This window comes from Hemitrygon akajei, chromosome 11, assembly GCF_048418815.1.
Source record: "Hemitrygon akajei chromosome 11, sHemAka1.3, whole genome shotgun sequence".
NCBI classification, from domain to species: Eukaryota; Metazoa; Chordata; class Chondrichthyes; order Myliobatiformes; family Dasyatidae; genus Hemitrygon; species Hemitrygon akajei.
The window spans coordinates 23451314-23472214 of NC_133134.1; the positions used below are offsets into that span (position 1 = coordinate 23451314).

Below are 20901 nucleotides of genomic sequence, written 5' to 3' on the forward strand. Positions count from 1 at the left end.
AGAAGAATAATGTGGGCTGCCTTAATGACTATCGCCCGCTAAGTTAACAGATTTCACATCACATGCCGGAGATAATAAACCTGATTCTGATTCAGTCATCTTTGGGGTGTGGAAAGAAACTAGAGCAATGGGGTGGGAGGGGACCCCAACTGACCAAAAAGTCCAGCACAAACTGACAGTACCAGAGGTCAGAATTGAACCTGTCATCAAAGCCAAAAGGCAGCAGCAGCATCTGCTACACCAATGGGTCACCCAAATTTCTTTTTCTTTCAAAACAATGCCGGGCACTGACAAAATCCATCCATGCCCTTCCCTCTGCAGCAGGGTTCCCAAACTGGGGTTCACAGACACCTCGGTTAATGGTAGGGGTCCACGGCTTTAAAAAAAAGGTTCAGAAGCCCGACTATACAGGCAAACAGCAAGTAGAATTCACAACAAGGGCAGTCCATATTTTCCTAGGACCAGGTGAGCTTCAATGATGTGTCCTTCCAACAATTCCAAGATGGTAAGAATAGCACTTTGGGTACTAGCCTACTGAATGAACTGACGGTGATGATGAGCCTGTCAGAAAACCTGCATAATGTGACGGATACAGGCTTGTACTGCTTAAAAGTCAGGAAACATCCTTTAAAACAACTTGCTTCATCTTCACAACCCAAGCACCTACTGCAATCCATCATATTGAGAACCTCACTGCTACGATCGAAGACTCGTGGAAAGCAGCTGATGTTTATAGGATGCAACCGTTAGCAAATGAGTAGGAAGACTGGAGTGTCATTAACATGAAGGACAAACAACATTGACAGACCTAATGAGAAAATGGCAAAGCCAGTGGCAGTTTCAACAATACTAATAGAGTCACAATTACACACATAGCCAAGAACAATTTTAATAATAAGTGACAGCAGATGGGCCCATGCTAATTGGAACTAAATTACAATGGGCAAAAATTTTAAACACAAATTTACTTGGTGGTTAGGTCTCCAGCTTCAAACAAATGTAACAGCGAAAACAATAAACCATATTTGTCGAGCATATGTAACGTAGCAAACAACCCAATTCACTTCATAAGAGCAATGCAATTTGGCACTGAACCACAAAGGATAATTTTAGAAAAGGATGGCCCAAAGCAGAGTCTAGGAGATAAGTGTTACCAAGGGAAAAGAGAAATAGAGAAGTAGATTGGAATTAGAGGCAGGATTCTAAAGCTTGATGTCTAAGCAGAAGAAACCAGTGGAACAGCAAATGCATTGATCAGAGTTGGAGACAGATGCCCTGCAAGATTCTATGAATGAATTAATACACAAAAGGTAAAGAACTACAGGGTCATGAATGCCTTTAAAGCAAGGATGAAAATTTTGAAATCAAGCCGTTTTTGCTTAATAGAGAACAAAATGTAGATCAGTGATCACAGTGTAAATGGTAACTCAATCATGGTGCAAGTTAACACGACTTCAACTTTGCAGAGGACTGAGCAATGCAAATGTGCCAAAAGCAATTAAAATAATCAATACTGAGGACAACGTGACAGGGGTGAGACATCTGCTGAACATTTTGGGGTTGCTATTTTGGCACCGGAATATGTGGCAACACTTACAGGCTTCCCCCAGCACGTCCTTCAGTTGCGTTGGTTACTCACACAAACAGTGGATTTCACTTTATGTTTCCACGTACTTGTGAGAAGTAAATTAATCTGAATAGGACTTAGCTGGATAGGTGAGTGACAAATAGGTTGTCTCAGAGGCGTACACAGGCAAATTTAATATTAGCACAGATATGTGGCTGAAATATGTCTCAGGAAATTTATAGCTGTGAACCAGGCTTTCTAACAATAACTAAGGCTAGGCAAGATCCGACAAAGCCTGCTGATACCTGATGAGATAATGTCAGATCTGGTAAATAATGGCTAACAATTTATTTTCTTACCAATAAAGGTACTCTAACCAACCAACAAGTCCTGTTCACACATTATACCTGTGCTAGTCAATATTAATCTGGCTAATTTTAAAGTCTTCTCAGCATTTGAATATCCCTTCAAAGTCTCATTCTTTTCTATAAACATTGCCCTCCAACCTTACAACCCTCCGTGATATCCACACTCCCCCAATTAAGAAATCTTGCACTTTCCTCATTCCTACATTCAACAACTTGTGCCTTTCAGTGGTCAAGGCCACAGCCTCTGCGATTCACTCCCTAAACTCTTAAAAACTAATATTTTGACTAAGTTGTCAATCATCTGCCCAAATATCTTTTTAAAATGGCTTGCTATCAAACTTTGCTCAATAAGTGCTTCTCTGAAGTGCCTTGGGATGATTAACTATAAACATGTTATACAGTATATTGGTAAAAGTTAGAGTTGCCTTCACTTGGAGAATACATTCAAACTTACGCTGGTCTGCATAGTTCTTGGACTTGAGCTCCAATTGTCTACTCTGCAGCTCCAGAGATTCCACATGTGTTTGAAGTTCTTTTTTCTCCTGCTCCAGAGCATCCTCAAACTCGATAAATTTCTATATATACACACAGAGAACAAAAAAAAAAACAGAAAATAAGTGAAGATATGTACAAAATGTTAAAGCTTTTGATGAGCTAAATGAAATTTTATCCTTGGGTTGCATTGTTTAATCCAATACATCACAAGTATAAAATTCCATTAAGTATCTGACCTGGGTACATGTCAAATGCTTAAAGTGACAAATAAAATGTTTCCCAACAGGGAAAATCAGAAATCAGAAACCTGAATAGCACATGCTCCCATAGTAACTGTATTGGCATACCTAAAACAAAAAGCCTAGGCTATCCAAGTTAAATATCTCACTTACATGAACTATAGCAGCGTGAGCAGAATCTTTCTTTTCAATGCAGCTATTGCAGAAGGTGCATAACATTATGTTTTGTAACTCCAGAACATAAAACTAACTGAAAGAAAAAGATGGGAGCCCGGGAGAACATGTGCATTTTGTTTTACTTTAGCGAGACATGCACTAATGACATAGTGGTGTAATGACATATGCATTCACGTACTTCTTACATACAAATCAAAATGAATTATGTAAACAAAGAATGCTTAATCAAACAATATATTTGCAATATTACTCAATTATTAAATACACAACACTTCACCCTGCTTAGCTATAAACTTTAACTCAACATAGAATGCATCTCAATGTGTGTATTACACACACACACACACACACACACACACACACACACACACACACACACACACACCCCCCCCCCCCCCCCCCATAGTAAAGTTTAAATTACCCTATTCAGGCCTGAAAATTTAATCATTGTGGAGGATTTCTTACTTTTGTGGGGTAATGTCTTTCCTGCTTTCCTGACCGGGTGGGGGGGGGGGGGGGGTTACTCTGCTTGGCAGGTGAGACTTGTGGCTGTGAAACAATCTCAGGTTCCGTGGTGGTTGCAGGTGTCACTCTGACACTGCAGGAACTGGCTCTGACAGCTCTGGACACCCTTCTCCTCTAACAACTGACTCCTCTCCTCAAATGATCGATGTGTCATCCCAAGATTACATCAGGTGCAATCTCCAGATTCTGTCCTCAATCTTTCCGAGTGCCCACCTTTGGTCACCTCTGTAGTCCCTCACCTGGGCTGCTTGTCCAAGTGTGAAGCATCAAACCTCCTTATTTGAGAAGCCCTCAATTTGGCTCAGTCATTCATCCTGCATTCTCCTGACATTTGGTTTGAGCAGCTCCACACATATGTGCAAGGGATGACCCAGGGACAGCATAGCTGGTGAGTTGTTGGTGGAGCATGCTGCAAAGAGGAAATTTATGAACTTCTGATTCAGTGTCAACGTTGTGTGTTCTGCTGACATTGCTTTCTTTAGACATTGGACAAACCTTTCTGCCAAACCACTTGTAGCTAGGTGGTACTGTGCAATGTCCTCTTTAGTAAAGTTCTCAGGCATTTCCTTTTCCAAGATTAAACAGGACAATCCACCAGCGTTTCTATGATTTTAGTTGTGCTCTTGAATTTGACCTTGTAATTGTGTCCTCCAAGAAACAGAGCCCATCTCTGCATTACTGCTGCTGCTGTTAGTGGAACACACTTGTGTGGATTGAAAATGGACACCAGTGGTTGATGATCAGTAATGAGAGTAAACTCTCTCCCTTATAAGTATTGATGGAAGTGTTTTACACCTCAAATCAGACTCATGGCCTCTCTGTGCATAATTTTTCTCTGCAGCGGTAAGGGAACATGATGCAAAGGTTATGGGGCGTTCACTTCCATCACTCACAACATGTGACATGACTGCGCCTATGCCATAAGGCGAAGCGTCACAGGTAAGCTTCGCCAACGATGTGAATCATAGTGTGCATTCTCTTCAATTCAGGTGGCACGGTAGTGTAGTGGTTAGCACAACACTTTACATAATAGGAGATCCAGATTCAATTCCCGCTGCTGCCTATAAGGAGCTTGCATGCTCCCCCCGTGACCATGTGGGTTTCCTCCAGGTGCTGAGGTTTCCTCCCACATTCCAAAGACGTACCGGGTAGGTTAATTGGTCATGGTAAATAGTCCCATGGGTAGGCTAGGATTAAATTGGCAGATTGCTGGCCAGCACAGCTCAAAGGGCTGGGAGGGCCCACTCCATGTACATCTCAATAAATAACTACAGAATGTGTGAGTTCATTGTCAGACATTGCCATTTCCTTTACCATTCGGAAAGCCACCTCACACTGCTTTGTCCATTGTCAATTCTTCCCAATCTGTAGTAAGTGAGTTCAAGGGGTAGAGCACAGTAGCCAGATTTAGCAGGATCCTATTATAGTGCTTGGCCTCAACTCTGATACGTCCTTTGGCCTTGGCGCATTCACCGCTGCTTCAATTTTCTCAGCACACCTTTATAATCCTGTGGTGTGAACACAGTAAGTGATGCTTGGTTTAAAGAATTCATACTTGGTACCATAGAACCATAGAACACTACAGCACAGTACAGGCCCTTCAGCCCTCCACGTTGTGCCAACCCATATAATCCTTTAAAAAAAGTACTAAACCCACACTACCCCATAACCCTCTATTTTTCTTTCATCCATGTGCCTGTCCAAGAGGCTCTTAAATCCCCCTAATGGTTTAGCCTCCACCACCATCCCTGGCAAGTCATTCCAGGCACTCACAACCCTCTATGTAAAAAACTTACCCCTGATGTCTCCCCTAAACTTCCCTCCCTTAATTTTGTGCACATGCCCTCTGGTGTTTGCTATCGATGCCCTGGGAAACAGGTACTGACTATCCACCCTATCTATGCTTCTCATAATCTTGTAGACCTCTATCAAGTCCCCTCTCATTCATCTACGCTTCAAAGAGAAAAGTCCCAGCTCTGCTAACCTTGCTTCATATGACTTGTTCTCCAAACCAGGCAACATCCTGGTAAATCTCCTCTGCACCTTCTCCATAGCTTCCACATCCTTCCTATAATGAGGTGACCAGAATTGAATACAATACTCTAAGACAACCAAAAGACGTACCACAGAGGTACGTCATGCTCTAAGCCCATAATCTCCTCAACTTTTTAACAACATCTTGAGATTTTGTAGATGTTCCTTGTCATCCTCACCAGCAATAATGATGTCATCCAGGTAACACTGAGTGCCTAGACAGTCTTTCAGAACCTGGTCTGTAGATTTCTGCCAGAGTGCAGGAGCAGATGCTACTTCAAAAATAAGCCTATTATAGTGATAGACTCCGTTTTTGAGTGTTTACGGTGAGAAACACCTTGGACTCTTCTTCCATCTGCATCTGTAGGTAGGCCTCAGCTAAGTCCACTTTGCTGATGTATTTTCCTCCAGAAAAGTTTGCAAAGAAAGCCCTTTATCTGGGCAGAGGATATTAATCTAGTTTCAGTCCTGGTTTGATGGTGGCCATAAAATCACCACAGATTATGACAGACCCATTCCTCCTGGCGACTGGGACCACTAACATTGCCCATGGGCTCCACTCAACCTTGGAAAGAATTCCTTCAACCTCCATATAATCTATTTTGAGTTTTCCAATACCATCCAGTACCTTTCCTTGTTCAGTTTCAATTGACTCTAATGCAAGAGATGTGCCATGCAAATGATGGATGGATCTCCAATCAAGTTGTGGTTATCTCAGCCAATCACAATCCTGCCCCTTCTCTTCTTACCAGATGCAAGCTCAATGTGGCTTGTTGGTTATTACATTTTATTGTTAAGAATGTCATTCCCACAAGAGTTATCTTTTCTCCAGTACAAATTCTTAGTTGGATATCAGCAGGCTTCAGTTTCTTGGAAATGCTGTTCAAACTCATGTTTTGGAATGACTGAAACACAGTCCTGTGTCATCTTGTCTTTATCATACTCATCATCAACAGCATGTAGATTAGTGCTCTTTCTAAAACTACAACTTGAATTTTAGCCTTTTTTTTCTTCCCTGTGCAGTTCATTTATTTTTGTCTGCCCTACGTACTCTTTGTACATGCCTTACTTTGTTGTACTTCTGCAAGTTTCGCCTTTAAACCTGCATTGGTCTGGTGTATGTGAGCCCCTGGCACAATTGTAACACAATTTGTTTGGCCAGGCAGGTTTCTGTTTAGATGTTGCAATTTTGTTTATACACACTCTCACTCCTGACTGCAAATCAGTTATGCCTCTTTCTGCTGTTTCCATTGATACAGCGATTTCAACTGCTTTCTTGTAAGATTCTACAAAACAATCTCTCAGTGTATCATTAAACTGACGACGCTCAGACAACTTTTTCAATTCAGCCACATAAGTTGAAAAGGACTCCCCTTCCTTTTGATTTTGTTTATGAAACCTAAAACATTATGCAATCAACAATGGTTTTAGCTCTAAATGTCTCTGCATGACTTTGACAATATCAGCAAAGCTTATTTCCGGTGGTTTGGAGTAATCAAATCGCTAAGAAAACTGTGCACTCTTTCATCTAGTACACTCAGCAAAACTGGCACTCACTTTGCATTGGCTATTTCATTTGCTTTAATCTTCTCAATTCACTCCGTATACAATATCCAGTTATCTCTTATGCAATCGAACAAGTCTGTCTTTCCAATGTAGCCAACCATTTCTACTTTTTATGTATGACTATCATCCAGTACTCACTGTTTGTGAACCCATTAATTTCGTCCGTTTCTTGCCTGTTTTATTAAACTCTACCATCATCTCCTTTCTGAAGAACTTACATGCTGCACTTTTTTTCTTCAATTTGAATATCTTTCTGTGCTTCAACACACAAGTAGTTGTCTCAGGTTCATTTAAAACTTGTCACCACCGCAAAGTTTTGTAACTCCAAAACATAAAACTAATTGAAAGAAAAAGCCTTAGAGAACATGTATGTTTCATTTTACTTTAGTGAGGCACATGCTTATGACATGATGGCATAATGACTTATGCCATTCATGTACTTTTATATACAATGTGTATTAATTATGTAAAGAATGGTTAATCAATAAATTTACAATATTTCCCAAATATTAAATACACAACACACACATCTTCCATAATTTTTAAAATTTTTAGTAGGAAAGAAGTGATACACATTTCAGAATCATACTTGTTTCCATTTCTATTCAAAATCTAAAATGGCAGAAAGTAATTTGAAATTGTTAATAATACTCGTCAAATGTTACTGCAACAATATCTGTAACCTGATATGTAGATCACTGAGATTAACAATATCCACATTAGAGACATTATCTGTATTTATTGTAAAATAAGCAATAATGTAATCCAAATGTAAAGCAGTGAGCTTAAGGAAAAAAATCCAGGTTTGGTAGTAGCTGAATTACAGGCAATTTGAATTTTAGCTCATCATTCACAATACGCCTAGTGTCAATCAGACTTCTAAAATGACAAGAATAAGCCACTAAGTACTGAAGACTTGACATAATATTTTCCTGCATTTATAGTTTTATTGCACACAGCAAAACCAACAAAACCTTATAATCACTTCCTTAGTTAGGATTCCTGCTGTTCTTCCTTTCTGAAAATTTTTTTAGATAATTGATTTGTGTTTGATTTCTTGTCCTTTGTGCAAACCTGACTTTTTGCCATCAGATGCCTTGCCCTTAGGTTCTGAACTTCCTCCCTAAACCTCCCAGATGCTCTCAAGATGGTGTTTAAAACCAATTTTGTTACTTGCCTAATAAGGTTATTCTGTAAGCTGATGATTTATTTGATTACAGAAGCACCTTGGGTTGTTTCACATGACAGTACAATTTCTGAAGCTCTTCAAGTTGCCTCCGTCTTCAAGTGCATGTTATTTTGTCTCAGAAATCATCTGTACCTTTTCCAGTAAGAACTAGTGCTTTGAGGAAAGAATTGAAGGTTAAAATCTACTAGAGTGAATGCAACTTTAACTTAAGTTTGTGCAACAAAATTTCTCAAATTAACAGTTATAACTTTCTTTAAGCCTTCTAGCTCTAAAGAGCAAGATCATTACTTTGAAGTGCGTACCTTTCATTTTACCCGCAAGGAATATTTATTTGTCTTAAGAGATCAGCAGAGACCGTCGCACACAGTCCTGCAAAATTCTGAATCACATTCTAGGATTTCACAATGTATTACAACCAATATCAAAAAATATTAATTCTCAATAAGTCAACTGCACATGATGCAGTGTAGAACAATTTTCAGAACAGTTAGAATATCAGAGAGATAATACTGAAGTACCCCTTAACGCACGTGAGTTTATATCCTAATATACTTCAGACCTTGTGAAAACTCAATTAGCTATTGAGACGGTCTAACAGTTGATTGTACCCAACAGCCACTGCATTAATTTTTCCTTCTACAATACAGAGGACTTTTACCACCGACATTATTCCTCCATGGTACATGTACCCATGTTAATTCAACAGATATCTTCCTTAATGAATGCCTTGTAGACAATCCCAAAAATAGAAAGATTTCATGGTTTTTAAGAACTAATTCATTCTAATGTACAAATTAAACAAGAAAGTTAAATGGAGTTAGATTCACTCCCACAGATTTCAAACTCTGAACTCTTTCCTCGATCCGTGCTGGGCTACACAAACAAATCAACACTTTGCCAAGTATGCAATACAGCAGAGAGTAAACACCGGCAGGCTACTTTGTAAGCATCACAGGAGACAACAGATACTTAAACAGCATCTCTTAAACGCCAATGCAGGTATCCTCTACTCCACATAACTAGAAGCTTCTAATTGGAATGAACCCTGCAGCTTTGATTCCCCCAAATTCATATACAACTTTGGGGAAAGTGATTAAAATATTGCCATAAAATACATTTGTTGCAGTAGCTAGTAAAATTACATATTTCATGGGAAACAAGGTTTTAAGATCAATCCAACAATCTTGGGTGGGCTCGTATCTCTTTCCCACGTGGGGTAATGATACAGCATCTCGCCATACCAACATACATAACCACAGAAATTACTAACTGTAGTTATTTCCTGAGCTGATAAGTCTGCAACAATATTCATCTTGGCAAAAAAAAGTCTTGTTTTAATGCAGCTTCTGGTTATACATTAATACCAATGACTATACTAACCGCTAAGTGCAATGTGTTTTTTTCCTTTATGAAGGGCAACTATGAAATATCTGCTTTCAAATAAATCAAGCCAGTGACCATTAAATCGAACAATAAAAGGTTGAGTGTGGATACTATTACCATTAAATATTCATTTAACTGTCACAAAACCTTTCTCCATGAGCATGATTTTCATAGCCAAGACATACTGACAGAGGCAGCAGACTCTGAAGTTTGAAACAATGTAAACATAATATATTACTCCATCCTTGACATTTACAATACATCAGGCTTGTTCTTAATGAGAAAAAAAACATATAAACCACGCACACCATTAATAACTTGCAAATTGGTCAGCAGATGCAATAGGTTTAGAGACACAGGTTGCAAATCACCACAACTGATACATCTACTGTATGCACCATCGACTCTTGACTTACAACAGGGGTGTCAAACTCATTTTAGGTCACGGGCTGGAGTGAGCAAAATGCAGCTTCATGCGGGCCGGATCAGTCGGACGCGTGCGAACGCAGCTTTCGTTGCCTCCATTTTTTCAGCCTGCTCTCATGTGTCTCAGTCTCTGCTATAACTACAAAGTGTTTCACTTTACAAATTCCGTTTCTTATGAAGAAGACTGCCGAGCAAGACTGCCGAATAAACACTAAAAACCCTGAAAACCTGGTATCTGAATAAACTCAGCATTAGCCATATCATACGCCATAGGCGCTTCGATTACTGGGACCAGTTTCAATAGTAATTAGATATTATCTCGCGGGCCAAAGATAATTCCACCGTGGGCCAAATTTGGCCCGCAGGCCTTGAATTTGACATATATGACTTACAATCTCTCCTTACTTACCAACATACAGATACACATCTTTGAAGAATACACTGAATATATGCATTAATTAGATTAAACTCACAAATGGCTGCCTACCAAATTTCTGCCACAATAAAAGATACAATTTAAACTGTATAATGTTATTTTCAGAAACTGAATTGTGCTTAAAGATTTTAAAACATTACTTTTTTTCTTTCCCATCTTCAACCACTCCACCTTTCCCTCTACTGTTATCCCTGATCCTACTCGAACTGACCCCTTCCTTTTGTTTCTCTAAAGCAGGTGCCCATTTGTCCTGCCATCTCTTTTAGCCCTATACACATTACTGGCTCACAGTTCCAGCAAATTCGGGAACAAAGAATTTATGAGCTTAGGGATGCAGCAGAAAGTCGAACTCATGTCCCAAGTAAATTCCTACCAAATATATTCAGGAAAGTAGCAAGATGGCATGCAGCCATAATACAGAGTATTTATTTCAATATCCCCAAGATAAGGCAAACAGATCAAAACCAGATACAAGGGTGAAAAAAAATTCAGCTTCACTCATATTCAAGGACACCACCATCTATTCTGACCTTATGAAAACTTGCCCCAGGCTGACATCTTGTATAAAGGACTTGAAAATAAAGGACTTGCAGTGAGATATTTCTACCTATTCCTTTAATCCGTGCCCTCATGCCACAACACGTTCTTCTGCACAATTCTGGACAGCTCCAGCTCTGAATCACATGCAAATCTGCTTATTCCTCTCTACTCCGAAATGCATCAAATTTACATCAAAATCTAGTGGGCAAGTTATGTTTTAGGATTACAGGGTCATCACAAAGATAAGAATCAAAAAAAAAGAAAAATTAAACGAGCCATAGTATTACTGAATACTAGAAAAGGTTCAAGGGTAATTACGGAGCCCTCCAGCTCCGAATCTCTTCAAAGTAATTTTTATTATCGAAGTATCTACTGTATATGTCACCATACACAACCCTGAGGATAATTTTCTTGTGGGCATATTCAATAACTATAGAATAATAACCATAACAGAATCAATGAAACACCACCCAACTAGGGTGTTTAACAAGAGTGCAGAAGACACCAAAGTGTGCAAATACAAAAAGAGATGATGATGGTAATAATAAAATAATTAATCAATTAATTAATTGATTAATTAATTGATTGATTGATTAATTAATGAGCAAGCAAGCAAGCAAGCAATAAATAGAGAACATAAGTTGAAGAGTCCCTGAAAGTGTGACCATTAGTTTTAGGAACATTTCAATGACGGACAAGTTAAGATAAGTAAAGTTATCCCTTATGGTTCAAGAGCCTGATGGTTGAGGAAACTGCTCCTGAACCTGGTGGTGTGAGCCCTAGGGCTCCTGTACCTTCTTCCTGATGGCAGCAGCAAGAAGAGAGCTTGTTCTGGGTGGTGGAGTGTCCCTCTTGATGGATGCTGCTTTCCTGTGACAGTGTTTCATGTAGATGTGCTCAATGGATGGGAGTGCTTTACCCGTGACAGATTGGGCTGTATCTATTCATTTTTGTAAGAGTTTCCATTCAAGAGCATTGGTGTTTCCATACCAAGCTGTGCAAATAATTAAACAGAATCTTCAGTGATAAGCCCAATATTCATTGCCCAAGCCAAACCACTGGGAAGGTAGTGGTAATTTCATTTTCGAACCACTGCAGTCACTCTGATGAACAATGTCTTTGGATACCAGATTCCAGCATTTAGACCTCAGAACAGGCAATACATTTCAAAAGTCAAGAAGATGCTCAATCCTGAAGAGAAGCTGCAAATGATGATGATTCATGAATCTACCGCCTTTATCCTTCTCAGTGGACGCTTGTGGGTATGAAAGTTGCTGTTGGTGTAGCCTGGGAGAGTAATTGTGACGCACTTTGTAGATGGCTCACATTGGTGTGCTGATAGAGGGAACAGGTGTTCAGGTCGTATGGGGTGCCAGTCAATCTGGCTGCTTAGTCCCAGTTGGTAGCCAGCTTCATAATATCATAGCAGCTGGACTCATCCAGACAAAGAGGATTCCTTCACACTCCTGAGCTGTGCCTTGTAGATGGGATAAAGGCTTTGGGAGGATATCCCACCTCAGGCTTGATGTCATTGCCACAATACAGTAGTGACTGGTCCAGAGGACTTCTCAGAAAGGTGGCACTCCAGAAGGCTGCCTGAGCAATGGTAATGTTAGTGAACATCAACAACAGAAAACAAGGCTGCAAAACATTAGTAGAACTTGAAGGTACAACAGCCTCAGAACCCATGCCACCAAATTCAGCAACAGTTACTACCTCTCAACCATCAGGCTCTTGAACCAAAGGGGATAATTTCACCCAGCTTCACTTGCCCCATCATCCATATGTTCCCACAACCAATGGACTCACTTTCAAGGAATTTTCCTTTCATGTTTTTGATATTTATTGCTTATTTACTTATTATTGCTTCTTTTTGCATTTGCACAATTTGCTGTCTCTGTACTCTGGTTGAACGCCTTGGCTGGGCAGTCTTTCATTGCTTTTGTTATAGTAGTTGTTCTATTGATTTGTTGAGTACACCCACATGAAACTGAATCTCAGGGTTGTACATGGTGACATATATGTACTTTGATAACAAAATTTACTTTGGATTTATCTGGTCTTAATGAAGCCTAAATTCTACTTGACTCTAAGAATTCTTTCTGCACCTTTCCGAACCTGGGACAGAATCCTAATGAGGCCATCCCAGGCCATATTTCACAGGTTACAATGGTTTTTCAGGTTTACTATCACTGACAGATGTCATGAAATTTGTTTTGTGGCTGCAGTACATTAAAAATATCACTAATTACAATAACAAATACAAAAATAAATAGTTCAAGAAGACAGAAAATTAGTTATGTAGTGTTCACGGATTGTTCAGAAATCTGATGAAGGGAAACCTGTTCCTACCACGATCAGTGAGGGCCTGAATGCTCCTGTACCATCTCCTCAATGGTAGTAATGAGAAGAGGATATGTCCCAAGTGGTAAGAGTCCTTAATGATGGATGCGACCTTCTTGAGGCATCACCTTTCCTACGCAGGAATAGTTGGCAATTTCCTTGGGAGCTTCACACAAAGTTGTCACTCTCCAGTGCCATCTTGCCTTTGAAGTACTACTCTGCTGTTGCAGATGGTACACAGCAGCTCATGGGCACCCGATATCCATCCGACATCCAGTTACATCACTAAACTAACAAGATGAGTTGTCTAAGAGTGAAGATCTTGTGAAAATGTACTACCTGCCCCACACTCCTGAGTAACAATTACTTTCAAAGCATCAAAGGCTGTGAAATAATTACAAAGAACTTGAAGACAATATGAAAGAATGGATCTGCTCCCCAATCCCACACTAGTTCAAAAACAATTCCTCCTACTCCACTCAAAAGCAAGTTTCATTTATGTAATGCTGAATAAGTTAAATGTTATTGTTAACATGCAGAGCAGACTCACTGCTCTTATGTCTTATGGTCTATAAATGAAATTAATAATTATTTTTTGAATATTTTCAAAGATTGTTTAAAGCAAGTCAAATTTTATTTTTGGGACTTGATACAGAACTAGACCTAAGGTTAGCAAACCACTCTCTCCAAGAAGAAATTAATATTTTATCTTTAATAATGCCAGATTTCAACACTAAAACCACCCTTCTGCACTGTAATAGCAATCCCTTCAACTCTCAGAAGGCCATTTCATCATTCCACAGAGCAGCACTTCTAACATGGATGCAGCTGTAGACACAGATGATGAAAGTATGTTCAGATGCCATTTTCTTAAAGCAAAATCCGGGGCCTTTGTCTGCCGTTATTTTTAATCTCTGCTATATTCACACTGAACAAACTCCGGGGACACCCTCTGCTGGGATTGCTGACTAACTGTCACCCGGAAAAGACAAGTGACGCACGATAAAAGAGTTGAGCAGTTAGGTTTCATCGAGCTGCCGTCTCTTTTGTTCAGAGTACAAGTGTGGTTCTGTGTGTCAGTCTGACAAATTACTAGAGATCTTCTTTACAATCCATGCATAGTGTACAAGATGGCAAAAGCATGTATTCCACAGATGAACAAAAAACAAAAGGTTCATGTTTTTTCCCCTGGAAGATTGTAAACAAATCTGCAAACATATATGAAAGGTGTTTAGCTAACTGTGCAGGGTTGAGTTAATCTTCAGTATTCAGGCAACCTAAAGCATTAAACTTTAAATCATAACCCAGAGACAGTGAAGAATGAAGTCCTTTTAGAAACAGGATTAGGTGGGATAGAACAGCTACAGACAAACCTATTTTTTTAGGGAATTAGAATATTCACTGAAGACTTCTGTCTCCTTCAATATCCTTACAAACACATCACTGGATGGGTCTTCCGGTAAGATGGTAGCACGCCCAGATGCAGTGGCCTCTTGGGGAGCAACCAAAGATGTTGTCGTCCTTTCTTACGATCACAAGACAATGCTGTACTTTAAGAATGCAAGGGTACTGCAGGTCTACACCATCAGCAAGCTGCTGTCTGGTGGAGGAGCTGGAGGAACTGGACTTGGTGTGGACCGTGTTGCTGCCTGCTGCAGGGAGGCAAAGGTATCGGAGTTGGTACGCAGAGGTGGTGTGCAGTGCAAAGGCAGGTGATTGTCTTGGGCATTTCACTCGCTATCGCAGACCCTGTTGGACATTGATAATGCAAGATGCTGCAGGCCCGTTTCTCTTGTTTGCTGGCACGACAGGTGGTGGGTGAGCAGCGTGGCTATAATGAGGATTAGGCCTCAAGCCGTGGACTTGCCTGCTGCTGCAATTCAAGAGAGGAGAGGCCAGGGACAGTGCAGGGGGCTGGCCTCTCCAGTCAGTGCTGCCCTCCAGTGTACAGTTGGTTGAACAACAAGCTGGATTGCGTGTGCGTTTGTCTGCTAACTGCCAGGAACTGCACCATCAACTTACAAGACACGTCGCTCAGGGAACTCAGCTATATAGGTTGGGTACCCCATATCCAAAATTCAAAATCCTCTGAAATCTGGGCACTAACATAATGCCACAAATGGAAAAATTCTGCAAACAGCTGGGAAGGTTCCCAGGTGATGCAGAATTCTCTGCAAACCACAGAATGTTCTGAGAAGTGATCTCACATACATAATGAACACAAGTTAATGAAAAATAGGAAAACACTGCACAAAGCAAAAAAACGAAGATCTTGATCGTGCATCGTTCGCGTCAGAGTGAACATAAGCCACTTAATGCTATGCTGACCATGAAACGAGCAAAGATCTATCATGACGAACTGAAAATTGAAGTTAATTGCGAACATTCAGCAGGCTGGTTGCAGAAATTTAAGAAAAGGTTTACATTTTTAAGCATCTGCAGATCACAAGAACCCAGCACCAGAATAAGACTACGATGCTCTTTGTTTTCATACTTTACATAAACTCCCCAAAATAACGTAAAATGCAAATACAGTGTACTGTAACCTTTTAAGCAAAACATGGTATTGTAGGTACAGACTGAAAGCCTGCTGTTGCTTGTTGCTGTTCAACAGCTGATTCAGGTATTCTCCCGATGTTGCTGTTGTTACCCTGCACACATTATATTTTCATTATATTAATGGCACATAATCACTTTTACTGTTTAGAACGTTTGTGTGTTGAACTAGTGTAAGACCAAGACTGTTTACGAGTAGCATACAAATTCAGAGTCAGAAATGATGGCGATCCCAAGCTATTTCATTATATTTTCCAAACTCTGAAGTTCAAAGTTCTATTGTCAAAGTACATATATGCCATCATATACAACCCTGAGATTCATTTTCCTGTGGGCATACTCTTTAAATCCATAACAGAAACAATTAAGAACTGCACCAACTTGAATGTTCAACCAGTGTGCAAAAGACAACAAACTGCGCAAATGTGAAAAGAAAACAATAACAACAACAAATAAATAAGTAATACATAATCGAGATCATGAAATGAGGAGTCCTTGAAAGCGAATCCATAGGTTGCAGGAACACTTTAATGATGGGACAAGTAAAGTTGAGTGCAATTATTCCCTTTGGTTCAAGATGGTTGAGGAGTAATAACTGTTCTGGAATATAATGCTATCAGTCCTGAGGCTCCTTTATCTTCTTTCTGATGGCAGTAGAGAGCATGATCTGGGTGGTGCTGGTGGTGGTGGGGGAGGGGGTTCTCTGACAATGGAGGCTGCTTTCCTGCCACAATGCGTCGTGTAGCTGTGCTCAATAGTGGGGAGGGCTTTACCGATGGGCATATCCACCATTTTTTTAAAATATGGATTTTCTGCTCAAGGACATGCCAGGCTCTGATGCAGCCAGTCAATATAATCCACCACACATCAAAATGCTTACAGTTACAATCATTCCTAATAAGAGCTGCTCGACCTGTATATTTTTTCTGTGTGACTACATGTTTGCTATCTTGAAAGTGTTGTATGTGCCTTGTGCTATGTATGTTCCACACCCCGGAGGAACACTGCTTCATTCCGCTGTATTCATGTATGATTGAATGAAAATTGAATTTGAACTTGTCTCAAATTTAGGAACAACAATGAACACAAGTATTCAGATTCACTCAAATTTACATGCCATTAATTATGCATTGTTTCCAAAATAGAAGAATGAAGTGTACAAAAGTCAAGCATTATATAATCCAGATCAAAACTTGCAACAGAGACTTGGTGCGTATCTCTCTGCAATGCCAACATAATCTTAGTCAGACTTCCTTGGCATCCGCCCTTTTTAAACTCTAATCTTTTCCATCCCTACAATCAAGGCTCTCTTCACTCCTCCCATACTGAGTCTTGCACATTCCTGGTTTTCACCATTCCAGTATTAAACTCTGGGATTATCTCACTGAATCACTCTGTATCTCCTCTTGCACCCAGGCTTTTATCAGGTTCAATGATGATGCAACATCCTTTCCATCTTTGCTGAAGTTATAAAATCCGATTTTGTTTGATAACATTTCTGTGAAGTATCTTAGACATTTTTCTACATTACGAGTGCCACATATATGCAACCTGTTGCTGTTCTGAAATAATCTATGGGTATTGACCCTACCTTAAAAGGACCCAAGATGTACTGGAATCAATTTGTGCCTTAGCAGACCGTGACAATACCCTACACCAAACTCTATACTAAAATGAAATTTACTGTCCACTGTTATTTTTAGTCAAATCAATATGCTAAGCTGTTGATAATTTCTTCTGAAAAATACAAATACTTTACAAGAGCAAGAGCAAAATCAAATATATATTATCAAAGTATTAAAAATGCAAATTACATAGCTTACATGTGATAAATGCCTGGTCTGTATATAATCAAAGGTAGGTTAGTGCAAGGCACAATGCATTATATCTATTTAAAAAAATGTGATGTCAAGTTTATGACACTACACCTGATAAAGAAATTGTGATACGTTTCCAAATCAGGATGGAGACAAAAGAGATTACAGATGTTGCAATATGGAGCCAGTATGCTACTTGCAAAAGAACCTGCACACGATGACATTCCCAAATGCCTGTTGGTCTTGTCCACCGAAGTAGGAGAGTTCATTGGTGGGGAAATGCTGTTGCAACAGCTTTGGAAAATGGCAGGAGCACATATATTTACTGTATTTTACTGCTACCTTACAGTACTGTGTTTGTCAATCTAGAGCAAAAAGCAAGTTTGTAAATCTGACGGGAGCAAAGGATGTCAAGAATGGCAAGGGTGGTGTGCCGCGGGAGGGGTGTGGGACAGGTGCCATAGAAGAAATGCCAGGGGCAGGGGGATTGCATGGGTGTAAACACACCCAGCCCTGAGACACCATGCAAGGTCACTTGATTCCAAACAATTGGTTTACTGATCATTACAGAATGTCTTCCTGGTGTTTCCCACTCCTTTCCCTCTCCCTTCCCCTCTTCCCCACCATGATTCCCGCTCTCCCTGCCCACTTCCCACTCTCAGTCCACACAAGAGACCCATATCAGAATCAAGTTTATCATCACTCGCATATGTCATGAATTTTTTTTTGTGGCAGCAGTACAGTGTAACATAAAATTACTACAGTATTGTGCAAACATCACACACACACACACACTATATATTATATATATACACATACATACACACACTTGCTATCATGTATGTGCTTTGTGCTGTGCATGACTGTTGGTACTATGTTTTGTACTTGACCCCGGAGTATCGCTGTCTCACCTGGCTGTATTCGTGTAAGGCTGAATGACAATTAAACATGAACATCCTGTGGAGGAACTCACTAAAGCTATAACCATACTTATGATGGAGGGAGTGATCATTTAGAAATAAGGTGCCAATCAATTGAATGCCATGGTGCCTTGGAAAACTCCATTATGATGGAGTGTGCAGCTCTCTCCAACAGTAAAACAAATGGGATGGAGTCAATAGTCACATTCTACTTTTCACAATCCCTGAGGTGTCACGAGTACACCTGCTTTTCCTCTGATTTGCCACCACCCTCCCATTAAGGATGAGTTTAAACTCACTTTTTTTTTCCATTCCAAACTATGAATGCTCTAATTGGTCACATAATTGAAACACATTCTACTCATAATGTTTTCAGATACGCAGACTATGTGTACAGATTAAAACTTGCTGATCGTCATTACAAAGAAAAAATGATTCTGCAAACCTCCTTCCATCCGATAAATTACCACAATTTATCTTCAAGTTTACAGCCTCTGCAGTGCTAGGGTGATGCCAAGTTCAGTACATTCTTCAAAGTACACAAGTCTGGACCATTAACCAAATTCTGCATGTTTTACTTTTTTATTTTTTAGGATTACAATGCGGTACAGGCCCAACAGCTCACCTGTCTAACATTAACTTATCATAAGACAATTTATAATGACCAATTAACCTACTAACTGATACGTCTTTGGACTGTGGGAAGAAACTGGAGCACCCGGAGGAAACCCTCATTGTCACAGGGAGAATGTACAAACTGCTCATAGAGAGTCCTAAAATTGAACTCTGAACTCCGACACCCCAAGCTGCAATAGTGTCATGCTGCCACGGTGCCCCTAAACCTCAAGGTGCTGTTGAATGCAGAACAAATCTGGATGTAACTAACTTAACAAACAACCTCACTTTACATCTGTTTTTAATGTTAGAATTCAATGAGCTTCAAATGCAGTAACCAAACAAATGCCCTGCAGCGGACTTTTCAGCTAGACGTTACAACCTGCATCCTCACACATGCTTCCAAGAGGCCTCATAGGAAACTGATCTGCAGTCACCCCAGCGGAGTGTTCCACAAGAATGCAATTAACCGTTTAGGCACAAGTATTCTTTGGTGTGATTCCAGAGCAAAATCTGATTTGATTTCCTCTGACGAGAAATGGCGTAGATAATTATTGCTTGTATTTTCTTGCTTCTCACTTCTCTTCAGGCTCTCCTCACTTTGATTTAAAGTGAAGTTCCCAAAAAATGGCTTTATGGGTAATTATTGCACCTCCTCACAGCACTTGCTGCCTCAGACATTTCTGTAAAGACTTTCCATACATTGCTGGCAAAGAATGAGGGATGATGTAAAGTTTCCAAAATCTATTTATTGATTACTTCTTCAGCATTACATATTTCAAATAGATAATCTTAAATCAAACACAACTGAAAGCTCTGATGATCAATGCGCTTATGATCAATGGATTACAAGAATCAGGTTTGCAGCTACGAGTACCTGAAGGAACAATACCCGAACTTAGATTTCTCTTTAGTGGAGTTTCTTTAGCCACAAAAATTAGATACTGGGACCACCTACTTTGTTAGTGCAGTTTTTTTTTTAAAAAACAGGTTATATCAGTTCAGTTTTGTCCACTGAGTAATCCAAACATTTGCCTCTGCATATCACATTTCATTTGCTTCTGTAAAAATACTTGTCAAGGAGAAAATACACAAAATTAATAAAACCTGTTGCTAACAATTATAAATGTCTGCACCCCAACTCAGATACCATTCTGCATGCAAACTGCTCATCAAAGGGTTGTTAATGCTGTTTGCTGAGGTAAAGGTCATTCCAAAAGCTTCTCATAGTCAATTGATTTTAAGAGTAGCTATTTTTACAATAGACTAAATAATGCAGGTTGGTATTTTTATAGTCCTTTGGAATTTTGTATGTTTAGGTATCACTTAAAAGGCACTAAAAGACAATCACTAACCAGTATGACTTGTGGCCTAGATATTTTAACCAAATCCCAAATGCTTTGGTATAACAACCTCTGATTGTAAGTTTAATTCTAACATGGATGTCAAAACATAACACAAATCAATATTTTAAACTCTTACTAATATTAAGCAGTAGAGGCTTCCTTAAAAATTGAAATAAATAATTCAAAAATAGCATGATAAATTTTTGAAAGACTGTTTCATTCATGAATGGATGAACATTTTGAATAAATAACCCAAATAATACAAAATATTCTCCTTTGAGCAGAATATTTTACTTGCAATAACTATGTCTGTAGAATACTTGACAAGGAGGAAACATGCAAAACTAGTAAAACCTGTA

General features: G+C 39.5%; 1 protein-coding gene across 19 annotated transcripts in view; it reads right to left on the reverse strand.

Moving 5' to 3' along the window:
* mapk8ip3 (mitogen-activated protein kinase 8 interacting protein 3) overlaps positions 1 to 20901 on the reverse strand; it is a 198221-nt gene that overhangs the window by 157815 nt on the left and 19505 nt on the right. For all 19 annotated transcript variants that reach the window (XM_073060424.1, XM_073060425.1, XM_073060422.1 and 16 more), the window contains exon 2: positions 2390 to 2510. In XM_073060424.1, the coding sequence (XP_072916525.1) occupies positions 2390 to 2510 (121 nt within the window). The remainder of the gene's footprint in view (positions 1 to 2389; positions 2511 to 20901) is intronic.